The sequence below is a fragment of the Struthio camelus genome, chromosome 17, assembly GCF_040807025.1.
Source record: "Struthio camelus isolate bStrCam1 chromosome 17, bStrCam1.hap1, whole genome shotgun sequence".
Taxonomy (NCBI): Eukaryota; Metazoa; Chordata; class Aves; order Struthioniformes; family Struthionidae; genus Struthio; species Struthio camelus.
The window spans coordinates 16,302,951-16,323,691 of record NC_090958.1 but is presented as its reverse complement, the minus strand read 5'-3'; the positions used below and the strand labels follow the sequence as shown (position 1 = coordinate 16,323,691).

Genomic DNA, 20,741 nt, shown 5'->3' with positions numbered 1-20,741 from the left:
TTTTAAACCACAGATTCCTAGAACGTCGTTCTGCGGCCAGCTGGGAAGAGTCGGATTAGTCTTTAGATCATTTATCGGAAGTAGAGTCAGTTTGTTTCACACCTCTCTTAGCATTCAATTACTCACAAAATAGACATTTACTCTGTGAATAGTCTCTCTGAAATCAATGAAGGGCTCCACTGTGATTAAGCCAATAGCTCATGTTTGCTTTGCACGGGGCGTGCGTGGAGGGAGCTGCTGCACGCCGCAGAATCAGGGACCTCTCGCTCACGTCCAACTTACTTCTAGCAGAAGAGATGCCACAGCGAGGAAGACGACAACGCAACGGGCAGAACAGCGAGCACCAGCGCGACTGCGCTAGAAAGCTTCCTTTTCTTTCTGGCATCAAAGAATTACTCTGCTTTGTACATTCAAATTAAGATATAGGGGAATCACTTACCCACTGTTTGCGAGCATGATTTCTCCTTTTAAAGTACAAAATTAACTTTTTCCGCATTGCCTGGTTTCTGAAAAGGAGAAAAGATGAGATCCAATTAATGAGCCTGTTAAAATTCAAAGCCTTGCTCACTCAACTCACAATTTTGGATTCAGCAAAGCAGTTACCACCTTAACTTGGAATTGCATCAACTTCAGATCAGTAAATATAGCTATTCAGGGACCTTGCGCCAGCTTCAGAGAAAGACCAACCGTAGATAAACTCTCAAGAGCAAGAAGTTTCACTCGTGTCTATTGGCAAAGCCAGGGCTACGGGAGGACCAAATCCATGAACTCCCAATCCTGCAAACGTTCTCTAGGGGCTCACCACTAAACGGGGGTCCCACAGACACCGCCTGGCCATCTCACGCCACGCGGGCAAGGGCAGCGGGGGCCGCAACAGGGCACTCTGCTCCCTCCACGATATAACGGTCTATATGACCTGCGACATAACACAGCCTTGCGTTTCTCCCTGCGCCGACCTCAAAGCTCAGCCCTTCAGCGTTAGGCTGCAGGTGGGCCCCAACTGCTGGTTACAAGAGCACAACCGACGTCGGCACGGTGAGATCGGACCAGGGACGCCATCGTCTCCTCTGCAAGCTGTGGCCAGGGGGACGTCGCCATTTAAGCTGCCTGTAAATACACCAGCATCAGCCGCTCTCGGGGCTGAAACGGGCTGTCCGAGCAGGGACGCGAGCGCGGGCCTGTCTTGCAGCAACACGCGCAGCTCCCCGACGCCAGGGTTGGGACCAGACGCGTGCCTGGGCCGCCAGCCGAACCAGGGCCCGTGCTGAGGCTCATTCTTTAGGCAAAGACAGCGCCCGCATCCTTCCGCGTGCGGACAGTTGGCTCTGCGTTTACCAATGGGCCAGGCTGGTGCTCGATATTTTTATATTTTGCTCCGCAAAAAAGCAACGGAGTTGCAAGAGAAGGTCCAGTTGCGCAGCTGAGCCCAACCTCTGCAGGGCAGGAGGCAACTCAGCCACCGCAGCCCCGAGCAGCAGCCGGCAGCGAGGGAGCTGTCAGTGCACACGCGCTTGCACCGGGTTATATTCACCCCCAGGCTCCAAAGAGCTGATAAGAAGGCAGGATTGCAGCAGTGGTTACAGCACATATCTCCTAACCTCTTGCTTTCTTGGAGCCGTGCCTAACAAAGCTGCAAACAAACCAGCTAGGAAAGTTCAGCCACTTGCAGAATTGGGACCTCGAGAGAGAAACTAGCCGCTACAACCACAAACAACCCAGCGTTCGCCCGGACTCCTTCCTGGTTACTGATTCTTCCCTCTTTTTAAAGAGGGCATGAACTAACCGCCCAGAAAAGAAACACCACCAAAGCGGCAAGGAGCTGGGAAGGCTGCACAAGCCCCGAGAGTCTGCACGGCCCTGAGTGCTGAACTTCAGTTGTTCCCGTTGTTAACATTTATAGCAATAAAACCTCTAGGTGAAAGGTAAAGACCAGGGGCAAAGGAGTTTCCTTAAGACTTTTATCCCAATTAAAGCCCGAGTTGCAGTATGTAATTACGGATCAGGAACTTAACAGTCTCTCTCATGTGGGCAGCTTCGCAGGATTTAGCGAAATGAAAATACACCCAGGCTGCTTCCTCATTCCCCTCCCTCCCACGTCCCCTGTGGCCCCGCGAGCTGCGCAGGGGCACCACGAGCCGGTCGGGATCCCCGGCACCACCCTAGCGCTGGCCCCGAATCCCTAGGGGCTGTCTGGGACAGCAGCTCCTCGGCACAGGGTCCTCATCCACCACCACCACCTCCAAGGCCAAGCACGGCTGCTGGAGGGACAGGACACGGGGCAGAGGCCGTTTCTCCTTCAGCGCCGCACAGCCCCACTCAGCTTCCTGGCCCCTCTTTAGGTTACTAAGGAAGAAACATGCTGGACTTGATTTTTAGTCCAAATCGTACCATTAGGACTTTGGAACATTTTGCTGCCCCCTCTTAATTAGCTACCAGAGGTACTGAATACCCGTGGAGGCCCCGAGCACCGGCTACGCCGTGTTACATCTTCGCTCTTTGACTTTGCCTCGAACGCTGTGATACAAAACCAGACCTTGATTTCCAAGGCAGAGCGAGCGAGCGGCCCGTGTAACTCCTCCTACAACGGGAAACCAGCAGCTAAGGGCTGGAAGCCGTTTCCCGTACCCCGGCTCGAGCCGTTGGTGGCACACTGCCCGAACTCCCGGTGTCCTCCCACCGACAGGCAGCAGGAGCACCGACAGCCCTCACAACCGCGCCAAGGACGGGGCTGAAGGCTTCCGCGCCCCCGCAGAGTGCAAACGCTCGGGTCCGCAGTGATTTCTGGAGCTTGAATATCAAACCACGTCCCTTGATTCCATTTCAGAAATCAACGTGCCACTGATCGGGGGGGGAGGAAACAAAAGATCCGTGCAGAAGCGCTGCTTCTGCCTTTGCTCTTTTTTCACGGTATGTTTACAAAGGACCCGCTGCTGTCCGGGCTGCGCTGCAAAGAGCAGAGCCGCCTCACTAGACGTATTAACAAACACCGCTGCCCAAGGCTTCTCCCTGCGGGATCGCACAGTCCCACTGCTTTTTGTCTCCGTGCCCATGGCACATCCATCCAAGAGCCTCAAAGCAGCTTGCAGGCAACGGCTGAACTAAATCTCACCGTTCATCTCCCAGGAAGTAGCATTCACTTGTCTTAAAAGTTAGGGAAACTGAGGCACGGAGCTGCGGGGGGGCAAGGTCAGTCCAGCCACATCGAGCACCCGTTTGCCAGCCCTCAGGCAGCAGCCGGCTCCGCAGCCTTCTCCACCACCCACAACCTCTCCTCTGCTCACATCTCTTCACCCCAAGCGCTCCAGATGGAGCCCCGGCTCCTCGCGCAGCCCCACGGCCGCTCCCGGGGCGCGCGGTGAGCTTCGCCGGCCGGCTCCAGCGCCGCGCGGTGCCGCAGCGGTCCCCCCCCCGGGGACCCCGTCTGCCAGCGTTTGTTCCACGGCTTTTGTTCCGCGTGAACAAGCCCCGACAGGAGACTGCGCCCAAAAGACACGTTCCAATTGTTTGTTTATTCAAATTCCAAGGGAAATTGTGATTTTGGGAAATTGCTGCAGTGATGCTAATGACGAGGACTCGAGCAGGTCTTACTCCTCAGATGCCCAGCTCCCGGGGTGCTGGGACTTTCAGCTTAATACAACACCCCACGCTCCCTTTCAGGGTGAGGGGGGAAAAAAAACACAAAAGCATGGAAAGGTTGATACTCAAAAGGCAAATTAAAAAGCATCCAGTATTTGATACTCTCTGCAACTTTCATGATTATTAAAGCACTCCCACAGTTTCCAAGGGGGTCACTGCTCAGCGCGGAGGTCCGCCCCACGGGCATCGCTCTGCAGCACGCCGCTCCACGCGGCGGCTTCGTGCCCGTGCAAAGCAGAAACAACCCTCGCCCCCAGCAGCAGCCCGCTCCAGCCTCTCCTCCTCACCCCTCCAGCATGAACAGAGGAGAAAAGCAACTCAGAAGCTTGAGCCACTAACGCACTCCGATGAGGGTGCGTAACGGCTGTCAAAACAGACGAGCTGCTCCAGCAGGGAGCTGGGGTGACCCGGGGCGAGGTGGGCTCACGTCCGCTAATGTGATTTCAGCTGCAACCACTCGAGAGCCCGGTCCTCTTTTTCACACGCCAGCCTGGGCAACGTCCGAGAGCAACGCAGGGGCTTTGACACCGCTGCCGCCTGGTCTGCCGCAAAACTTATCAGGAGACAGGAGAGTAAATGAAGAAAATTAGAGGCTCTTACCCAGCTGATGGGTTGTCTCGAGTTTTGCATTACGGCTGACCTTGAGAATACTAATATAGGCAAAGACTTAATGGCTCTGCAGCTGTAAAAATCAGGAATGCCTTGAAAGCAAGTGCATATTTACCACTGCCAGGGCTGAAGTAATCAAAGAGTGAAAGGATTAAAAACAACAGCAAAGCCCCTTCATGCCCTAACTGTTTTTGTCACTTTATCTTTTTTTGCGTAAGGTCAACCTTTCAAAGGTTAATACAACCTTGGTAAATATAAATACGCTTCACAGTTTATCTTGATACATGTACCGCTGTTACTTAGAAACCGTTTGCAGAGAGGTTAATTCGGGCCACATGTCTCAGAAGCACATGCTGTGCTCCCTGGGCAAATCAAACAGTGAAGCAAAATTCCTGCGGCACAGCCAGGGAAGGTAAAGGCTGCGCGCTGTTAGAGCTGGAGCCTTGCACAGAAACAACCGCCGCGGAGCAGCACGTCAGCAAGGACGCTGCTGTAACGCACCGACCCTCCTCCATCGTCCTCATCAAGAGCCCGAACCCTTGCAACTCCCCACCTGCCGTTTGGTGGTGCACGAGAAAACCATGATACGTGGAGACCTGCACAGCCTTGGTGACTTGAAGAAATCAAGCGATTCACAACCAGAAAGCCTGGGGGTAGAGAGGCTCTTTAGATAAAGCAACAGTGACTCTTGTGGCCGATTTTAAGTACTGCTGTGTTGCAGAAGCAAGGCACCACACACCATACTGGTTCGGGCCAAAGCATTAGTTCCTCGTCCTGTCCTTGGCAATGCTCATGCAGCCGCTAAGGGAGCAACTGTAAAGCTCGGATGGACGCAGCAAGACACCAAGCCCTCCCAGGTTCCGGCAATCTGGGGTTTTGGGGCTGCCAGATGGCGTATCCACATCTTTGTGTTCAACAGCCCTTGATGGACCTCCCTTCTGCGAGTTTGTTCACTTGCTGTTCGAGTCCATCCACATTTTTGTCCTCCCTGCCACCTTGCGGCGGCAGGCACCATGGCCGACTGATGCATTTATGAAAAAAAAGCCCTCCTTTCTGGCGGGCTTAAAGCTTCTGCCTGGTATTTCATTTAATATCCCCAAGCACCTGCTGCTATGACACAAGGAATATGATTTTCCCACTCACCTAATCTAGCACAGTCCCAGTTTTATACATTTCTAACAGTTCCCTCGAAAGGCAGCTCTTTTCCAAGGCTGAGGACACCATGCTCATTTACCTTCTCCATGCCAAAAGTTATATCCCAGTCCTTCAATCCCCAGAGGAGCTTTTCCCACACTTCCGCTGTGCTCTCCTTTCAGAGGAGAGGGGGAAGACTAGTCAGTGAATGCTAAGTAACTGCTTCAGTCTCCTCTAAAGAGGAGATTGCATTTTAGGAGTGCTGGAGATCCCCAGAAACAGTCCTCTCCAGCCCTTCTGCCTCAGAGCCCAGCGAGGTGGGAATCTGCTCTTCAAGGGACATAAAGGCAACAGCAGAGCCCTGGAAATCACAGCTCAGAGCCACGCTCGACTCAGCGGTAAGGGATACCGCCTTACGACGCTAGAAGCGCCAGAGCCCAAGGTTTGTCCTCCTCCCCGCCGCTCTGCAACGCCTCGAGGTTTGCTCTTCTTGCTGCCAGTGAACTCAACCAGCAGTGATCTCCTTCCATCCCGGGAGGGCGAGAGAAGGCGCGCCTGCCATGGAGGCTGCGGGCGCTCTCGGGTTCTTCGCACAGCAGGCCCATTTGTTCGCAAGTCAGGGATGGCGGTGCCTCTCGGGAGAGGCAAATCCCCTGCTTCAAGGGCCAGGCACACCTGAGCCTGGTTCCCAGAGCCAATCTCCAAGCCACTGAGCGCCTAAGTAAAATACATCTCGCACTCCGCACAAAGCGAAGGGAGCCCTGTGAAAGCAGCCACTTCCACCTTAACTGGCTTGGCACAAGGTTATTTTTGTTTTTTTGGCTTTCACAATGGAGCCAGTCAAGGAGAGAACCTGTAGCTCTGACTTTTGAGTTACTTGGCTCAGGTCCACATGAATTACTTGGCTGGAATCCTTCTGGAGGTTGCAATCTTAAAAGGATATGTGCGCACGCATGCGTGTCCATGTTGGTATGTACATACATGTAGACGCTGCCAAAACATCAGGATAAGGCTCCCAAGGACAGACAGATCCGACGCACCACAGCACACCTGGCCAAATTTGCCTGCAAAGACCTTGAGCCAGTGCAAGAAGAGATGAAAAGTAGTTTGCTATTTGATCAAAACTAATCATGGGTATTTAATTACACAGGAACGTCTTTCATCAAACAGCCAGTACAAAGAAAGTAGGGATCAAGCCTGCAAAGAGTGATGGGAACGAGGCTGTGAGCAGCTGGCAAACCAATTGTGCTGTGAGATTTTATCATGCAGGCAAGGGCCAGAAACGGAGAAGCCTCCTGGCAACTTGAACCAAACAAAGCATTGCCAGCAAGACTGGAGATCTTTAAATCACAGGATCCATGGAGCACAACAAGAACATCCCAAGGTTAAGCCAACCAAGAAGTAACAAAGAGAAGCGCTCCTGTGTACAGGAACGGTTGCCTCCCATGTCCCCAGGTATGTCTGTTCCTGAGCTTGGCTAGTATCAGGATACCATGCTGCAACTCAGGGCAGCCTCTGATTTCCTACATCTCTGGCCACAAGATATACCGCAGAGAGGGCAGGGAGCAGGTCATCCTTTCCACAGATCGTTCCACTCATTCATTTCCTTGCTCTGAAATGGCCAGAGCACACAGCTGTATCTAGGAATACAGTATAACCTATTGACACTGAGGCAAGTCACATTCCCCTGAAAGCCAACCGTTTGGAGCAGTTTCCTTGCAACATTCAGACACACTTTACTGGGAAGAAAAGAGGAGAAGTTCTTTAGCTAATTCATCCCAGAGCCTTTGAGCACTGGGATGGACTAATCCAACAGCACCATTAGTGCCACTGAAAACAGAGTGACAGAGGTATATAACTTTGGACGCACAGTCAGGCAAGTGGCATTTGTGCCCAGAAACAATAGTGAAGGCAAAAAAGTCATTCGGAGGTCTCCTAGCTTCAGAGCTCTCACGTCATCAGTATAATTCAGTATAATTCATCCATTAATGGCATGAAAAAGTTTGTGCTGACAATCCACCTGGCGATCAACGTGAGACAGTTGTGCTCCAAGGAGGAGACGCCTTGGAAAATGAGATCCTTGTTACCAAAGCCTATCATGGCTGGACCCCAGCACAGCCTGTCCTGCTCCCTGCAGGGCCATCCCCTGGTGAAGATGTTCCCACTGAGATGCTCAAATGACTCCCCTGGGCAGCTGTTATATCCCTAACCCTGGTTCTTAACATCAGATTGGAAAGTAACGCCCATCCTTCTTAGCATCTGTGAGCGTATGACCAAAATGATACAAGTGCGAGTACAGAAGCACTTCTGGTGATGGCAGTCGGGCGCTCGTCCTATGCCTTTGCTTTCCCTTATAGCCTGCCCTGATACTGCAAGCCCAAGTGTTTCAGCATGGCCCACACAAAACCAATGCCTGCCTCAGCACTGGCAAGAGAAACATGGAGAAGGGGGCAGTGTGCATCTCCGTCATTTAGTCATTCATCACAAGGTAATACTTCTGCCCTAGCACGTGCAAATAGAGAATAAAAGAGATGAGAAACCTCGCATGGGACGAGCGGGGCAATGCTAGGTGAATGCCTAATGAGGAAAAAGTCTACAAGCTTTAATAAAAAGACCTGAAAGAGAACGTGCTAGTCGTGACAGGGTTTGGGAGAGCATTTGTGTTACATGTCAGGCTTGTACAATGAATTTAGAGGCAAGCCAATGCTACTAAAACCCAAAAACAGAACAGCCAGTAATGAAAAGATGACTTAAATTTTCCAAAGTGACAAGTGATTTGGAAGGCTGTAGTTAGTGGATTTTCAAAAGGAAGCTGTTCTATACTTTTTGGAAAAAGGAAGAGTCATTTGAAAAAAAAAGTTATTCAGAAGCCCCTAAACCTAGCTGAGAATTTGGACTTATGATTTCAACTCTGCAGAAGCAAGATTCATCCCTCAGAGGAGCCATCAGCCAGCCGCAGTCAGCCACATAAATGTGCAAGTACGGCCAATGCACACAGCTTTGCTGTCCTTGGATCTAGAAGTGCAAGAAAACCAGAATCACATAAACCTCTATTTGTTTGCTGCGACTGCAAATTCAGACGCTGGTTCTCCGACACCTCTGCAAGCATTTCAAGGCAACACAGCTTGGTTTCACCCCAATATTTCCGTGTTTCAGCAAACAGCCTCTTGCGCACACTTACCCTGGGTTTTTCAGTTTTCCTTCTGTGTGCTTTTGCAAAGTTCAGAAGCTCACATTTTGCTTTCAAACACAAATCCCACAAACTGGGATCTCAACAGGACTGCTTGAGGAAGGGCGGAAGGAGAGTCCCACCAGGTTGTTTTTCATCGCCGACTGAGTAAAAACCTACTGAAGGAGAGATGAATGCCCCTCGGAGAATCTCTCTCCAGGCAGACAGCAGGTAACTGATCCTGCTCACGTGAACAACATCTTGTCATTTCTCAAACACTTAGAGGAAAGAAGGTTAATACCTTTGGTGCCAGGAGTCTGAAGAATAAGCAAAATGGCTCAGAAGGTGGGGTAGGAGGGGTGACTCTTGTCCCTTTACATCCAGCTGTCAAAATACTGCAATGAAGAGACCCAGAGGAGATACAATGCTGCTTAACTAGTGGAGAATTAGAAGCCTTTGCATTTGTTGCTGTATTTCAGCAAAGTCTAAAAAAAAGCAACGAGAAGACTTTGCAGACCCCTAAACTTGCACAGAATCATTCCAGTGGCCTCCAGTCATCTTTGGGGCTGCAACATATCCTGAAGGAGCCTGGCAGTACGTCACAAAGCCAAGAGATTCACACCGTGAAAGACGGCACGTGCCAAGATAGCCTAGGGACAAAGCCCACGCTGTCCCCATCAAAACAAGGGGGACTTTTCAACATTGACTTGCTCTCTTTCTTGGTGACAGAGTGGCAGAGCCTTTTCCTCCAACAAAGCAGGTATTCCAAATACTGTCCCATCAAACAGCACATGATTTTAAGGTAGGTCATGTCTTCGGCACAAACCACTCAGCAGTGCCTTAGCTCATGCAGCAGATGTAGCATACAAAATTAAGCAGGTTTGCTCAAAGCCTGCATTCGTAGGTGAACCAAATGGACCCAAGCAGATGGGTAACAGAACACAGCAAGGCAGTTAAATAGGACTTAAAAGCTTTTGCAATTGCAAACACCGGAATGAACTGGGGCATGAAATTAATTTTAACTGTACTGAATAGGAGACAGGCCATAAAACTCCATGAAAATAAGAGACTGGTAACATTTTAGGAAGAGTAGAAAATCTCCCTGTAACTTCCTTGCCAGCTCTATTAGCATAAGTGACTCATCCCAATTGAAAAGCAAAGCAAATAAGCAGGAAGAATTAAAACTAGTGTTGCAACTCAAAGAATATCACTGTAGAGGAATCGAGGAATCCCACCTTTTGTGATATCCCCATGCCACTGACACCTGCAAATGTGCAACTGAAGAAAGATCTGTCCCAGGAAAAATGTAAAAAACAAACAAACAAACAAACAAACAACCCAAACAGAAACAGCCTGAACATCCTTCCATGCCCAGGTACGAGGCATCTAATCAACTCGCCGTAGTGTATGATTTTATATTTAGCACAACAGAGCAAGCTTACAATGAGATCTTGCGGATAGAGTCACAATATAGATTATTTTCCAGCAACGTGCCAAAGGTGTTATTCATCACAGCTAAATTTGCTTATGGTGAAGTTGTTCAGAAGAATCTGCATCCAATTACACCTCAGCAGAATAGAATCTGTGGTGTCCTGGTAGTTGTCCTTCCAGTGCTTTGATGCATCCAGCTGATCTGTCCAAGCGCCCACCTCATTTACTACTTCTCCTACTGAAAGAGGAGGCTAGAGACTCCAGGCTAGAGACTGGAAGCTGCTTGTCTACAGTAGGCAGCACAAACATTTTAAGAGCGAGGAAAGAAGAAAAAATGTCTTCAAATGCAGCCAAAGGAGAAGCTGTGGGTAGGATTTGAACATCTGAGCATGACTTGGTCAAAATGCAAAAGTTTAATACCTTTTCCTCTAGGAGAAAGCACCCTGAAATACTTGCCTCCAAGAGCCACTGAAGTCTTGATTTTAGTATCTGCCTCCCAGCCACCTGAATGTCCTGTAATGTGCAGCAGGACACAGGAGATGGGAGAACAGATCACATCAATTTCTCCGCACGGTCATCAACAGGTAGTAAAGCAAAATTCAGACTCCAGGACCTCTGGGACAGGCCCACGGTCGAAGGAAGAAAGCATCTGGAACCCAGAGAGCTCAGGGCCTTTCGCTGACCTAGATCTGTGAATGCACTTGGCTGGCATCAATAACCAGCTGAAGACAGCTAATTGCAAGGTTTCTGGAAGGAGGAGACGGAGGCTTTTCATTAAAACGTGTAGTTTCCTTTCCATATTTCTGCAGCACTAATCACAGTGAACATTAACCCTGAGACTGCCTGCTTCAACCTTTCCTCAGTTTATCACCACCACTGCTACAGCCAAAAGGGAGGAGTGCCCACTGTGGAGTTAAGATAACCCTTCAGATGCCTAACAGTGAAGGTCTGGAGAACAATGCCTGCTCTCAAGGCCCTAGAAGCTGGTTTTGACAGCACTTCACATTTCATTAGCAGCTTCACTCCTGACCTGTGCAGTCAGTTCCCTCTTGTTTGCGCCTGTCTTTCACACAGCAACAAAGGACAGGAAATCATTTAAATCACAGGAAAATGTGATCACGAAACCACAAATATTGGCAGAGGAATGGAGAGTGGGTGAAGTACCTGGAACTACTTTTAACTCATTCTTCCAAGGATGAAACTAGCTAACAGATTGCAGTTGCCGCCTTCGCTGCCCAGGGAGCATTTCTGGAGAAGAGGGGGATCAGGAGAGACAGCGGCTGCCACATGCCACTGCTGCCAGGGTAAGTCATGTGCAACATGCTGAGTACCTCCTTGGGCCACCAGCACACAATTCTGGGCAGGATGATGTCTCCACCATTGGCCCCCTCAGCCAACAACAAAACATGCACACTTCCCAAAAGTGGTGGGCTGCAAAGCTCTCCCAGGGAGCACAGACCCTCTGCCAGGCGTTATCGCTCCTCCCAAAAATATAATTGTCATCTACTTCAGTATTCATGTGTGGAGTTGGTGAGTTGGACTGCGCTGCTCTGGTTTTATTTGCTTTAATTATTTGCACCTATGAAGGCACACCTGAGTGCAGCGTGCTGGGGGAGCAGCCAGTGTTAAAGGCGGATGTCTGCCTGGCCCCGCACACCCTCCCTGCACCCAGAGCTGCCTTTGCAGCATCATGTCCGTTGAAGGAAATAGCCAGAGAGCTTAAAAAACAGGAGGCCCAAGCCAAAGCACATGAACGTCAAACTCCCGGCAAGTCCTTGCCTCAGGCTTGTGGCGAGGTCTGCCAAGCTCGAGCAATCAGAGGTGCAGACACGACCGAGGGCACGTCTGCTGGCACTCCTGGAGCCGCGGGCTGCCCCGGCTCCCTCTGGAGGGACTGGTGAGGCCCTAACCCATTTCTAAAACTGAAATCCTGGAATAAGAAGGTCAGAAAAGGGGCTGTTTAGAGGAGGGAAAAGGGAAACCTAGCAGACCAACCACATGAGCTGAAAGGGAAAGACACAAAGGAAATGTCTGGAAGCTGAAAGCTACTGAGAGGTCTCTGAAGCAGGAAAAGAAACCACTTCCCATGAATTCCTTGGTTTACTTTCCCTCCCTGCAGCAATGCTCTCCGTCCCTCTGACCCACCAAAAGGAGGAGATGCCTCCCTACCCTGCAGGAGCACGCCGGGGACACCCATGCACGGCCCTCGCGTTCAGCGCGCCGGCCCCAGCCTTGCCCATCTACCGAAAGGCTCGCCACGACCTGGGGTTTGAGCATTTTACCAGACTCTCTTCCTCCTCCCCACGTGCTCTGGGGACAGGTGGCATTAAACGCGAGCAGCACGTAACGCAACGTGCCTCCCTGAGCCCCGGCAGCAGGGCGAGAGAGCAGGGAACGTTAACTCTTTCACTGTAATCCCCCGGCATCAATTAACATACTGCTGAAAGCAAAAGATGATTAACTTTTGTTAATAGATTATTCAAGATGATGATTGTCAGCTGACCGAGCCCTTACCAAAATAGACATACTGCAGGCAGCACCAAGCAGCACGCCTGGAGCAATCATCTGTTCAGGCAAGCCAGATACAAGTTTCAGATCTGGTTTGATTATTTAAAATTGCCAACAATAATCACAATTATCACTATTCTCATTATCTATTATATTTCTTCTACATTCAGGAAGTTGCTGTCGTTATTAAATGCAAGTTGATGATTAAATCATGTATTGAGGTGGTAAGTCATAAATTACAGGATTGCTAAGTCTCAGTAAGCATCTTTGAAATAACCAGTGGTTATTAGACAGTCAAGAGGTGCTTCTTGAAAATCTAATTGTAATTGCAACTTTTGATTCCACTTCACCTTTCCTGCACACACACAAGCTGGCAGTTGATTTCGTACTTCAGTACGCGCGAAATAAACAAAAGCAAAAGCACCTCACATCTCATTTCCTTCCAAAAGACCCGTGGACACGAGCATCGCTCGGAAGCGAGCCCGAGGGCGGTGCTCGGAGCGGGGCCCAGCGCCATGCTGGCCCCTCTCCCGACAGCCCTCCGCCGCCGGCTGGGGCCATCCATCCCGGGGCAGGCCCCGCACCTCTGGAGGAGTCAAATTCATCCCTGCAACCACGCCGCTCTGGCCGTGGCCTCGCGTCCGCTCCAGAGGAGCGCGACGGGCCGCGGGAAGGCGGGTGAGCAGCCGCTGCGCACACGGGCTCGCGTTATCCTGCGCCTTTCCCCTACCACCACCGCTAAGCAGCAGAGCGTTTTTCCTAATGGTTGCTTGTGGATTATCCGCTCCCTCCCCAGCGCGTCTCGGAGGCTCGGCAGCTTTCCCCAGCTGGCCGCAGAGCCTCCGAGCGCCTGCGCTCGCTGCCTGAGCCCTGCAACTTCGGCTCCCGTCCCTCCTTGGCTCAAATACGTGCTCCTGCACGTAAAAGCGCGCTCCAAACTCGCGCTGAAGCCCGCTCAACTGCGGCAAACGCTCTCTGCCAACGCACCAAGAGACCAGCCAGGACCCGCTTCCCCCCACAAGAAAGCCAAGTGCACCTTTAGCATCCCGCTAGCGCCCCGGCTCCCGGCGGCTGGACTCCCAGAGAGGCTTTGCTGCTGCAGGCGCCGGGAGCCGCAGAACAGCGGCTCTGGAAGGGTACGCCCTAGTTCTTGGCAACCTGAATAGGAAACAGGGTCTGGGCGCAAGCTAGCATCTCTCCTGCTCCAGCCTAATGTATAACCTGACATTTAAAATAGCCTTTATTGCCACATACTTACATTTTAATGTTTTCATGGTACTGCCTGGTGTCTGAAGGCTGGTTGTATAATGGCTGAAATAAATAAGAAAAATGAAGGCATAAATGGTACGGTCTGACATTTAGAAACTTCAACCCGTCAGCAACGCTGCTGCCTCAGCGTGGGCTCCCGGCTGCCCGCGCGCCGTGCCAGCCCAGGCACGCGGGGCCGGCTCCCGCGCCCCCCCCCCCCCCCAGCCCACCCGCCTCCCATCCCCGCTCCTCGCGCCACTCCTCCGCTTTAATACTGGAGGGTGCTGGCTCCTCGCGGCGCTCCTTGAGTCACGGTGCATCCCGGCTCAGCCCGTGGGAGGGCAGGCAGCGCTCGAGCGAGCTGGCTCAGAGCAAGCAATTTGCTACGTAATACATATAAACACTGCGCGGCGGAGTACGTGGTTGTTATTCGCTTATTGAAAATGCAGTGCGCTTTGGAACATATGACACGGGGGAGACGAGGGGAAAGGGGGGCTCGGCGAGCGGGAAGAGACAGGCTGCGTGCTGCAAATTGTTATGTCTACTCGACAAAAGCCTGCCGGAGCTTTCCGAGGGAGCCAAACGCCGACAGCCGCAGGGCGGACGAGCCTGCGCCCCTGCGGTTCCCAGCAACGCCAGGGTGGGTTCGCCCCAGGAGATCGCTGCAGCCCCCGAGCACCTCGCAGCACCTGGACAACGATGGCTCTGTCCCTCGGCAGCCCAAGGGTTTTGTCCAAAGTCACCCAAAATGCCTGTGACGGAGCCCGAGGAGCCTGGCTGTCTCCAGATCCAGATGGGAGCATCCATTACGGAGCTGCTCTCCTCCCTGGACGCTCAGCGAAGAGGCACCGCACTAGAGCCCTCCACGGGGCCTCAGGAGGGCTGGATCCATCCCCGGATCACTCACGCTCGCCTGGCCACCTGCAGCCGTCCCGGCCTGCGCGGCTCCCCACCCCTCGCCTGCAGGATGAAGGCCTTTCAGGGAATCTCCAGGTGCGCCAAAACGCCACCCTTCCCTGGATGCGGGGAGCAAGTCGCCGCGGCTCAGGCCGTGCCGAGAGCTGCCGTCGGCTACTGAGCAGGAACGCCTGAACGCCGGCTGCGCGAGCTCAGCAACGCGCCTCAGCCCCTGCCCTGGCAGCAGGGAGCACGCGGATCCCCAAGGCCCAGGATGCGGCCGGGAGGAGGGAACCGGCACGGCGGCCCCAGCCCGGCTGCCCTGTGCACCCAGGCGGGCCGGCTCTCCGGGCTCCCGTGCCTGCTGCAAGCCCAGCGGTCCGGTGGCCTCCTCCCACCGCAGCCCACAGCTCCTTCAGCTCAGGACACGTGCCAGGCTGGACCGAAGCGACAGAACAAGCTTTTAGCTTCTTCCCAGGTCTCCACCAGCTGCCTGCTCACAAGGCACCATCTGAACCAGCCTTGCCACCCCTTGCTGCTCCCTACACCTATTTTCAGCCTGGGTTTCTGCTTTAACACAAACACCAATAAGCAACCATCGTGCCTCTCTTACCTTGCTGTGCAAGGCACGATCCGAGCTACTCCAGCCAAGGAGGAAGAAGTCAGACCAGCTCTGGCACAGGGGTGTGTCTTTTTTTTAAATCGTAAGTCAATCCAAAGTTCTGCATAATTTTAGCTGGTGCCAGGCCAGGTTAAAGCAAAAGGCAACCTGGGACCACTCTTGGAGCGGAAACACGGTATATACCGTGTTACCAGGTTGTGTCCCCACAAGCAGGCTGGAAGGGCGTTCTGGATGAATCCCATAAAGGCTTGTCTAGTTACCAGCTAAGCTGGCATGAACGCGTCTGTGTTAATAGAAAGCCTGCCATGGCCCAGCCATCGACTGGTCACTCAATGAACTCAGCTCCTGTCTAACCACAGAAACACCATCCAACTTTCCGTCAGTTCATCCGTACACTTTCACTGAACCAGCTGTGAGTAATTTAACATTTTTAGTACTGTGGCCAAACTCAGGCAGGGGGAATGTGTGATGGCCAGTTCCTGGCCAACGGTAGCACCCTGGACACAGCTACGCACAAACCAGCACATCTTCTCACTGCAGTCACACGGCTGAGGCTACACTGGAGGTTCACTCGCTTTCACTGCAGATTAAACTTATGAAAGGGCAAAGCATCTGCTGAACAGAGGCTGTCCTAGCCTTTGTGCCTTACATCTGCATCCCGCCGTCATCTAACAATGGGGCTGGAGAGGACAGGACCTGGGAACACAGGCGGGTGCCTTTCTCATTCAGCTTGGAGAAGGTGCTATGCTCACCTCCCTCATGGGCTTTCCTCATTACTGTCACAAGCGCTTGGCACAGAAGCTTGCTCTTGAACATGGACAGCCTATGGCCCTGTAAAGAAACACACTGCCTCTCCTCTCCCCTGCCATACAACAGGACAGCAACATCAGGCCAACCTGCGTGGGATTTGCACAGAAAGGGGATCAGGTGCAGCTCTCCCTACTTCTCTGCAGTCCATCATCGCTGCATCTTCACACTCTCGTGTCAATGGGACCTTGCCCCAGCTGCCCTTGGACTCACGTCACTCTTTTCTCGGGACAGTGCAAGCAAACTCGTATGAAATAGAAGCATAGCCAAGCCCTGGCAGACAGACCTGGTGAGACGAACCGCTGCCTCCCAGAAGGGGCGCTGGGGCCACCAGCAGCACTGAGGCATCTGCTCCCCTGCAAGGGGACGACGAGCTGCAAGGCTGCCAGCAGCATCCCACAAGGACAGCAAGGAGATACCTAACCACCCATGCTGGCAATGCCAGGGCAGGCAAGAGGGGACGAGCAAACCCCCAGAAGGAGGCATGTTCTCAACAGTGTCTTCCCCAGAGGCTATTTCTATCAGGAGTCCTCTCAGGTCTGCCGATCCACCTCCAGGCTCAGAGCTGGCTGCGCACTTCATGCTTGGAAAGCTCAGTGGAACACAGACATCTGTCTCATCACGTAGCTCAAGCGGGACAGGTCCACACCACAGAGAGAAGAAATCAAGCTGTGGCTCGGGAGCGTCACATCCACAATTACCCTGGCAAGACTCTACCGGAGAAACTGTTGGGCTGCCTTGACTAGCAACTAGCTCTTGGAAGAGGGCTGCAGGAACTGGAAACACTGATAAATAGAAGTGCCTTTCTTCTCTCCGCGCTCATAAAATCACAGCAAACAGGCTGGAATGTGATGAGTCACAAACACCTTACTCCCGCTGGCAGAAGGGTGGAAGGAATGTTTGTTTTGTGTCTGGGTTGCGAGAGCCTCACGTGCACCCGGGACATCACATATGCCCTGACACTATTCAGCTCAAATGCTGCTGATTCGGTTCCACTGTTACTTACCTATGATATCAACAGCCACCTAAATTCTTAGCCAGCAGATCTGAGAGTTAATGGCAAACCACTGCATGCATTACTAACTGAAAAGCTGCCCAGATATTCAGAAATAAGAAAATCTGGTACCCAAAGCCAAGTCCTGCACCCCAGCAATGTCTCAAAGAGATTTCTACCTCCACAGCAGTCTCATCCCTTGAGCTCTGCACACAGGTGGAACAAGTACAAGAGAGAAGTTTTACCTACCAGAAGTTTTACCATACAAAACGTAACTCATGAGCAACTTAATCATAAAATAAACTATTCTCAACAGAGCAGGGACTTCCCAAACATCATCCTTCCTCGGAGCTATCCACAATCTGCACAGAACTATAACTTTCTAAATGAGTAAGCAAAAGTAAGTCTGATAGGTCAGATGGGTAAGGAGACACGTGAAAAACATTTATAGCGTTTCTCCAGGGTAAGAGACACGTAATGCATTTCTCTGGGGGGCGACATGCAAGAAAAATAAAATTGTAATGCAAGCTATTACTGACAAAAACTCAGATTTAGTGAAATCTCTTTAAAAATAAACAGAATGGAAGCCGTCAGTTGCTTCCTGGCCACTGCAGCATTCAAACTACAAATCTCAATGACACTTCTCCCTCAGAAAAACAGCAGGTCGCTTTAAAGCAGTCCCACTATGTTGCAGGGATAAAATGAGTGGAATTATTAAGTTAATTCACAACCTCCTCTGCACCCAACCCCCTCGATCTAGAGGGGAGCAGAGTCTTGAGGGCCCTGGCTCAGCAGAGTGCTTCAGCGGCTGCTTAGCTTTGCTAGGCCCCTGCAAGTCAGTGAGACTTAAACCTATGCTTAACAGCTTCACCTACTTGAATGGCAAACTGCTCTGTTGCAACACAATGAGAAAACTCCTGCTACAGACATACCCTGGGGTTTAACACAAGGAAAAGGTCCTAGAAGAGCCCTCAGGTTAGTACTAACGTGATGACTCGCTTAAGCAACATACTGGATGAGAGCTTGGCTGCTCCAGCGCTGCAGCACTTGCATCTGTGCCGGGCTCAACGCTGGCGGGTGCTGGGATCCCTTTTGCAAGGGGCAGCTGATTTGTGCTGCTCGGAGAGGGAGCCAAGCCCCAGTCGAGTGGAGGGCAGCGCAGCGCAGCTGCCACCACACAGCCAACTAGGACGTTCTGCACCAGTTGGTGCTGGTGCTGCTGTGGAGGGCATGGGGAAGAGGAATAGCACCCCCCCCCCCCCAAACCCCATCAGAGAGGTTGGAATGCAATTTGGGTACAAATCTGCACATTTAAAAGCACAGGAGCACAAAAACAAGCATCCTGCAGCAAAGAGAATCAGCACCCTTCAAACCTTCTGTGACAAAAGACGCAGGGCCAGATCTTGTAGGGTCAAATCTGCGAGAACCAGGCGACGGACAATCAGCGCTGGTCACTTCCTTAAGACCCACAACTCCCAAGGACTCCAGTTTCACTTCGGAGCCCAAAAGCTCCGAGCAAGCTGCTTCTGAGGTGGAAGTCAGGAGCTAGGATTTCCAACCAACAACTCAAACCTGAGGGGAAGTCAGTGACACAGGCCCAAAACTTCCAGGTAAGTCCTTCTTTATGCTGTATTGGCTTGCTCTTAAAACACCGTCCATCTAAAGCTCAAAGCAGCCTGGATAAGCCAGTCAATGTGCATAGGAGGAAAAAATCTCTTCTTCCACCGAAACGCAACCCCCTCAGAGGACCTTGCCGCCACCGCGGCAGAAGGTAGAGCCTGCCGCGGCCCTTCGGCCCCCTTTCGCCAGCCAGACCGAGACCCGCCGCGGCCCAGCGGGCTCTCAGCAGGGAAGGCAGTCCCGGACTCTGTCCTGCCATAAACACCGAAAACCTTGTACCAGCTCCCCCTGATCACAGGCTGCGATTTGCTAGCACTGCTATAACCTCCTGCCTCTCTTAGCAGCGACTAACCAATTTCCACGGTGACCTCTCGCCTCGCACAATCAGCAGCTGGCAAGCTGCCCTGCTATCAGGCCGCCGCGTATCTGTCACCATCTCCGTTTGAACACAGTAACCAGGGCTCTCTTGAGCAAACAGAAGCGAGAAATCCACAGCCTGAGTGGAGGTGAGAGCAATCCACGAATCTGCACAGCAGTAACAGCCACCACCACTTCTGCAGAGCTTTTGCATGGGACCAGCTCCAGGTTACCCTGATCTCGCTGCAAGAGACACCTGGGCCACGGCTCGTGCAGGGCTGCTGCGCGTCACCGTGCGCCTGGAGTGACTTCCTTTCCAACTCAGAAGGAGATCTGACTATTAATCTTGTCTCCTAGTAGCACTCAGAAGGCCGTTGGCAGCTCCAGGGTGCTGTTTTGCCAAATATAACGTGGCGGGGGGCTGGGCAATACGAAGCATCTCTCTCTGGGCAGACAGATTAGACAGCGCGCGAGATGCACGCGGCCAGAACACAGCCAGGTTTGGCAGCTCGTGTCCTCAGCAGAGGTTTCCCCTTCCCTCCGCAAAGCGGGACAGGGCGGGCAGAGGAAGGGTTTGCACTGGGCTGTGACACCGGCTCCCAAACTGCTCTGGGGCTCTGGAGCTTCAGCACCCAAGGCAAGGCAATAGCTTTTTAAAGAAAAAAAACAAAACAAAACAAACAAAAAAAGGAAATGCAACATCTTTTGGATGAGGAAGCCCCAAACCCAGGCACTGCCAATCTGAGGAGCAAAAAGAGACCAAAGGCTTTGACCTCGGTGACTCATAGGGAAAATAATGAGCCCTGTTCCCCTAAACAAGGAAGTGGGCTTGACTAAGTAGCAGTGACCACTAATTCCCCCGTGACCTCTCCCTTCGGCACTCAGGGAGGGTAGCAATTAGTACCAGGCTCCACAAAGGCGAGCCCAAACTGCAGCTGCCGAGGACAGCCCGAGAGGCACGCTCCCGTTCGGCAGGAGAGCTCCCTCTCTATCCCACCCTCCGGCGGGAGCCAAGGGTGCAAGGCAAGAGATGCTCTGCCAGGCACGCGGCCGGCTCCCTCCGATCTTTCCAGCTGCTTCTGTCCTGCAGCATCGGCGGAGAACCGCTGTTTTCCAGCCCTTCTCTCCAAAACTCAGCCTCCCCCCGGGAGTCACCCTCCTGAGATACAGCTGGGTTTTGCTGCACGAGGGCGCAGCTGAAATTTGACGGCTTCTTCAGCCTGTTTTTCCGTAGCTTCCCTGTGCAGAGGGGAGGCAGCGCGAGGACGCGTGCAACTCCAGCCACCCGCGCTCGGGCCGCGCGCTCGCAGGGCCGCTTCCCCGGCGCCCGCTGCGCACCCTTCTCTGAGACGCATCCGCGCCGGGGCGGGGAGGGAGGAAAACGGCCCGGCGGCGCGCCACGTCGCCAGGCTCGCGGGCCGGCGGACGCGCAGCCCAGCTGGGGCTGCGCCCGGGCCCTCCGTGCCATCCTGCGCGAGCAGCCGAAGGGTTAAGGCGCTCCAACCAGCGGAGGTGTGTGCGTGTGTGTGTGTGTGTACACACACATTTCAGTACTCATCGCAGCCGCTCTGCTTCCTGCCTTGGTGCCGAGCCAGCGAGACGTTCTGGCCCGCAGCGCGCTTCCTTCTCACGGCTCAGGCGCGCACGCCCGACGGTGCGCTCGCCTCCCGCAGCGAGAGCGCTCCGAAGCTGGCTCGCCTCCAAATCCC

At 52.8% G+C, this 20,741-nt stretch overlaps 1 protein-coding gene across 40 annotated transcripts in view; it reads right to left on the bottom strand.

Annotated features, from left to right (window-relative positions):
* NCOR2 (nuclear receptor corepressor 2) overlaps nt 1–20,741 on the bottom strand; it is a 291,098-nt gene that overhangs the window by 112,722 nt on the left and 157,635 nt on the right. For all 40 annotated transcript variants that reach the window (XM_068911834.1, XM_068911856.1, XM_068911855.1 and 37 more), the window contains 2 exons: nt 13,746–13,798; nt 440–506 (listed from right to left, as the gene is read on the bottom strand). In XM_068911834.1, the coding sequence (XP_068767935.1) occupies nt 440–506; nt 13,746–13,798 (120 nt within the window). The remainder of the gene's footprint in view (nt 1–439; nt 507–13,745; nt 13,799–20,741) is intronic.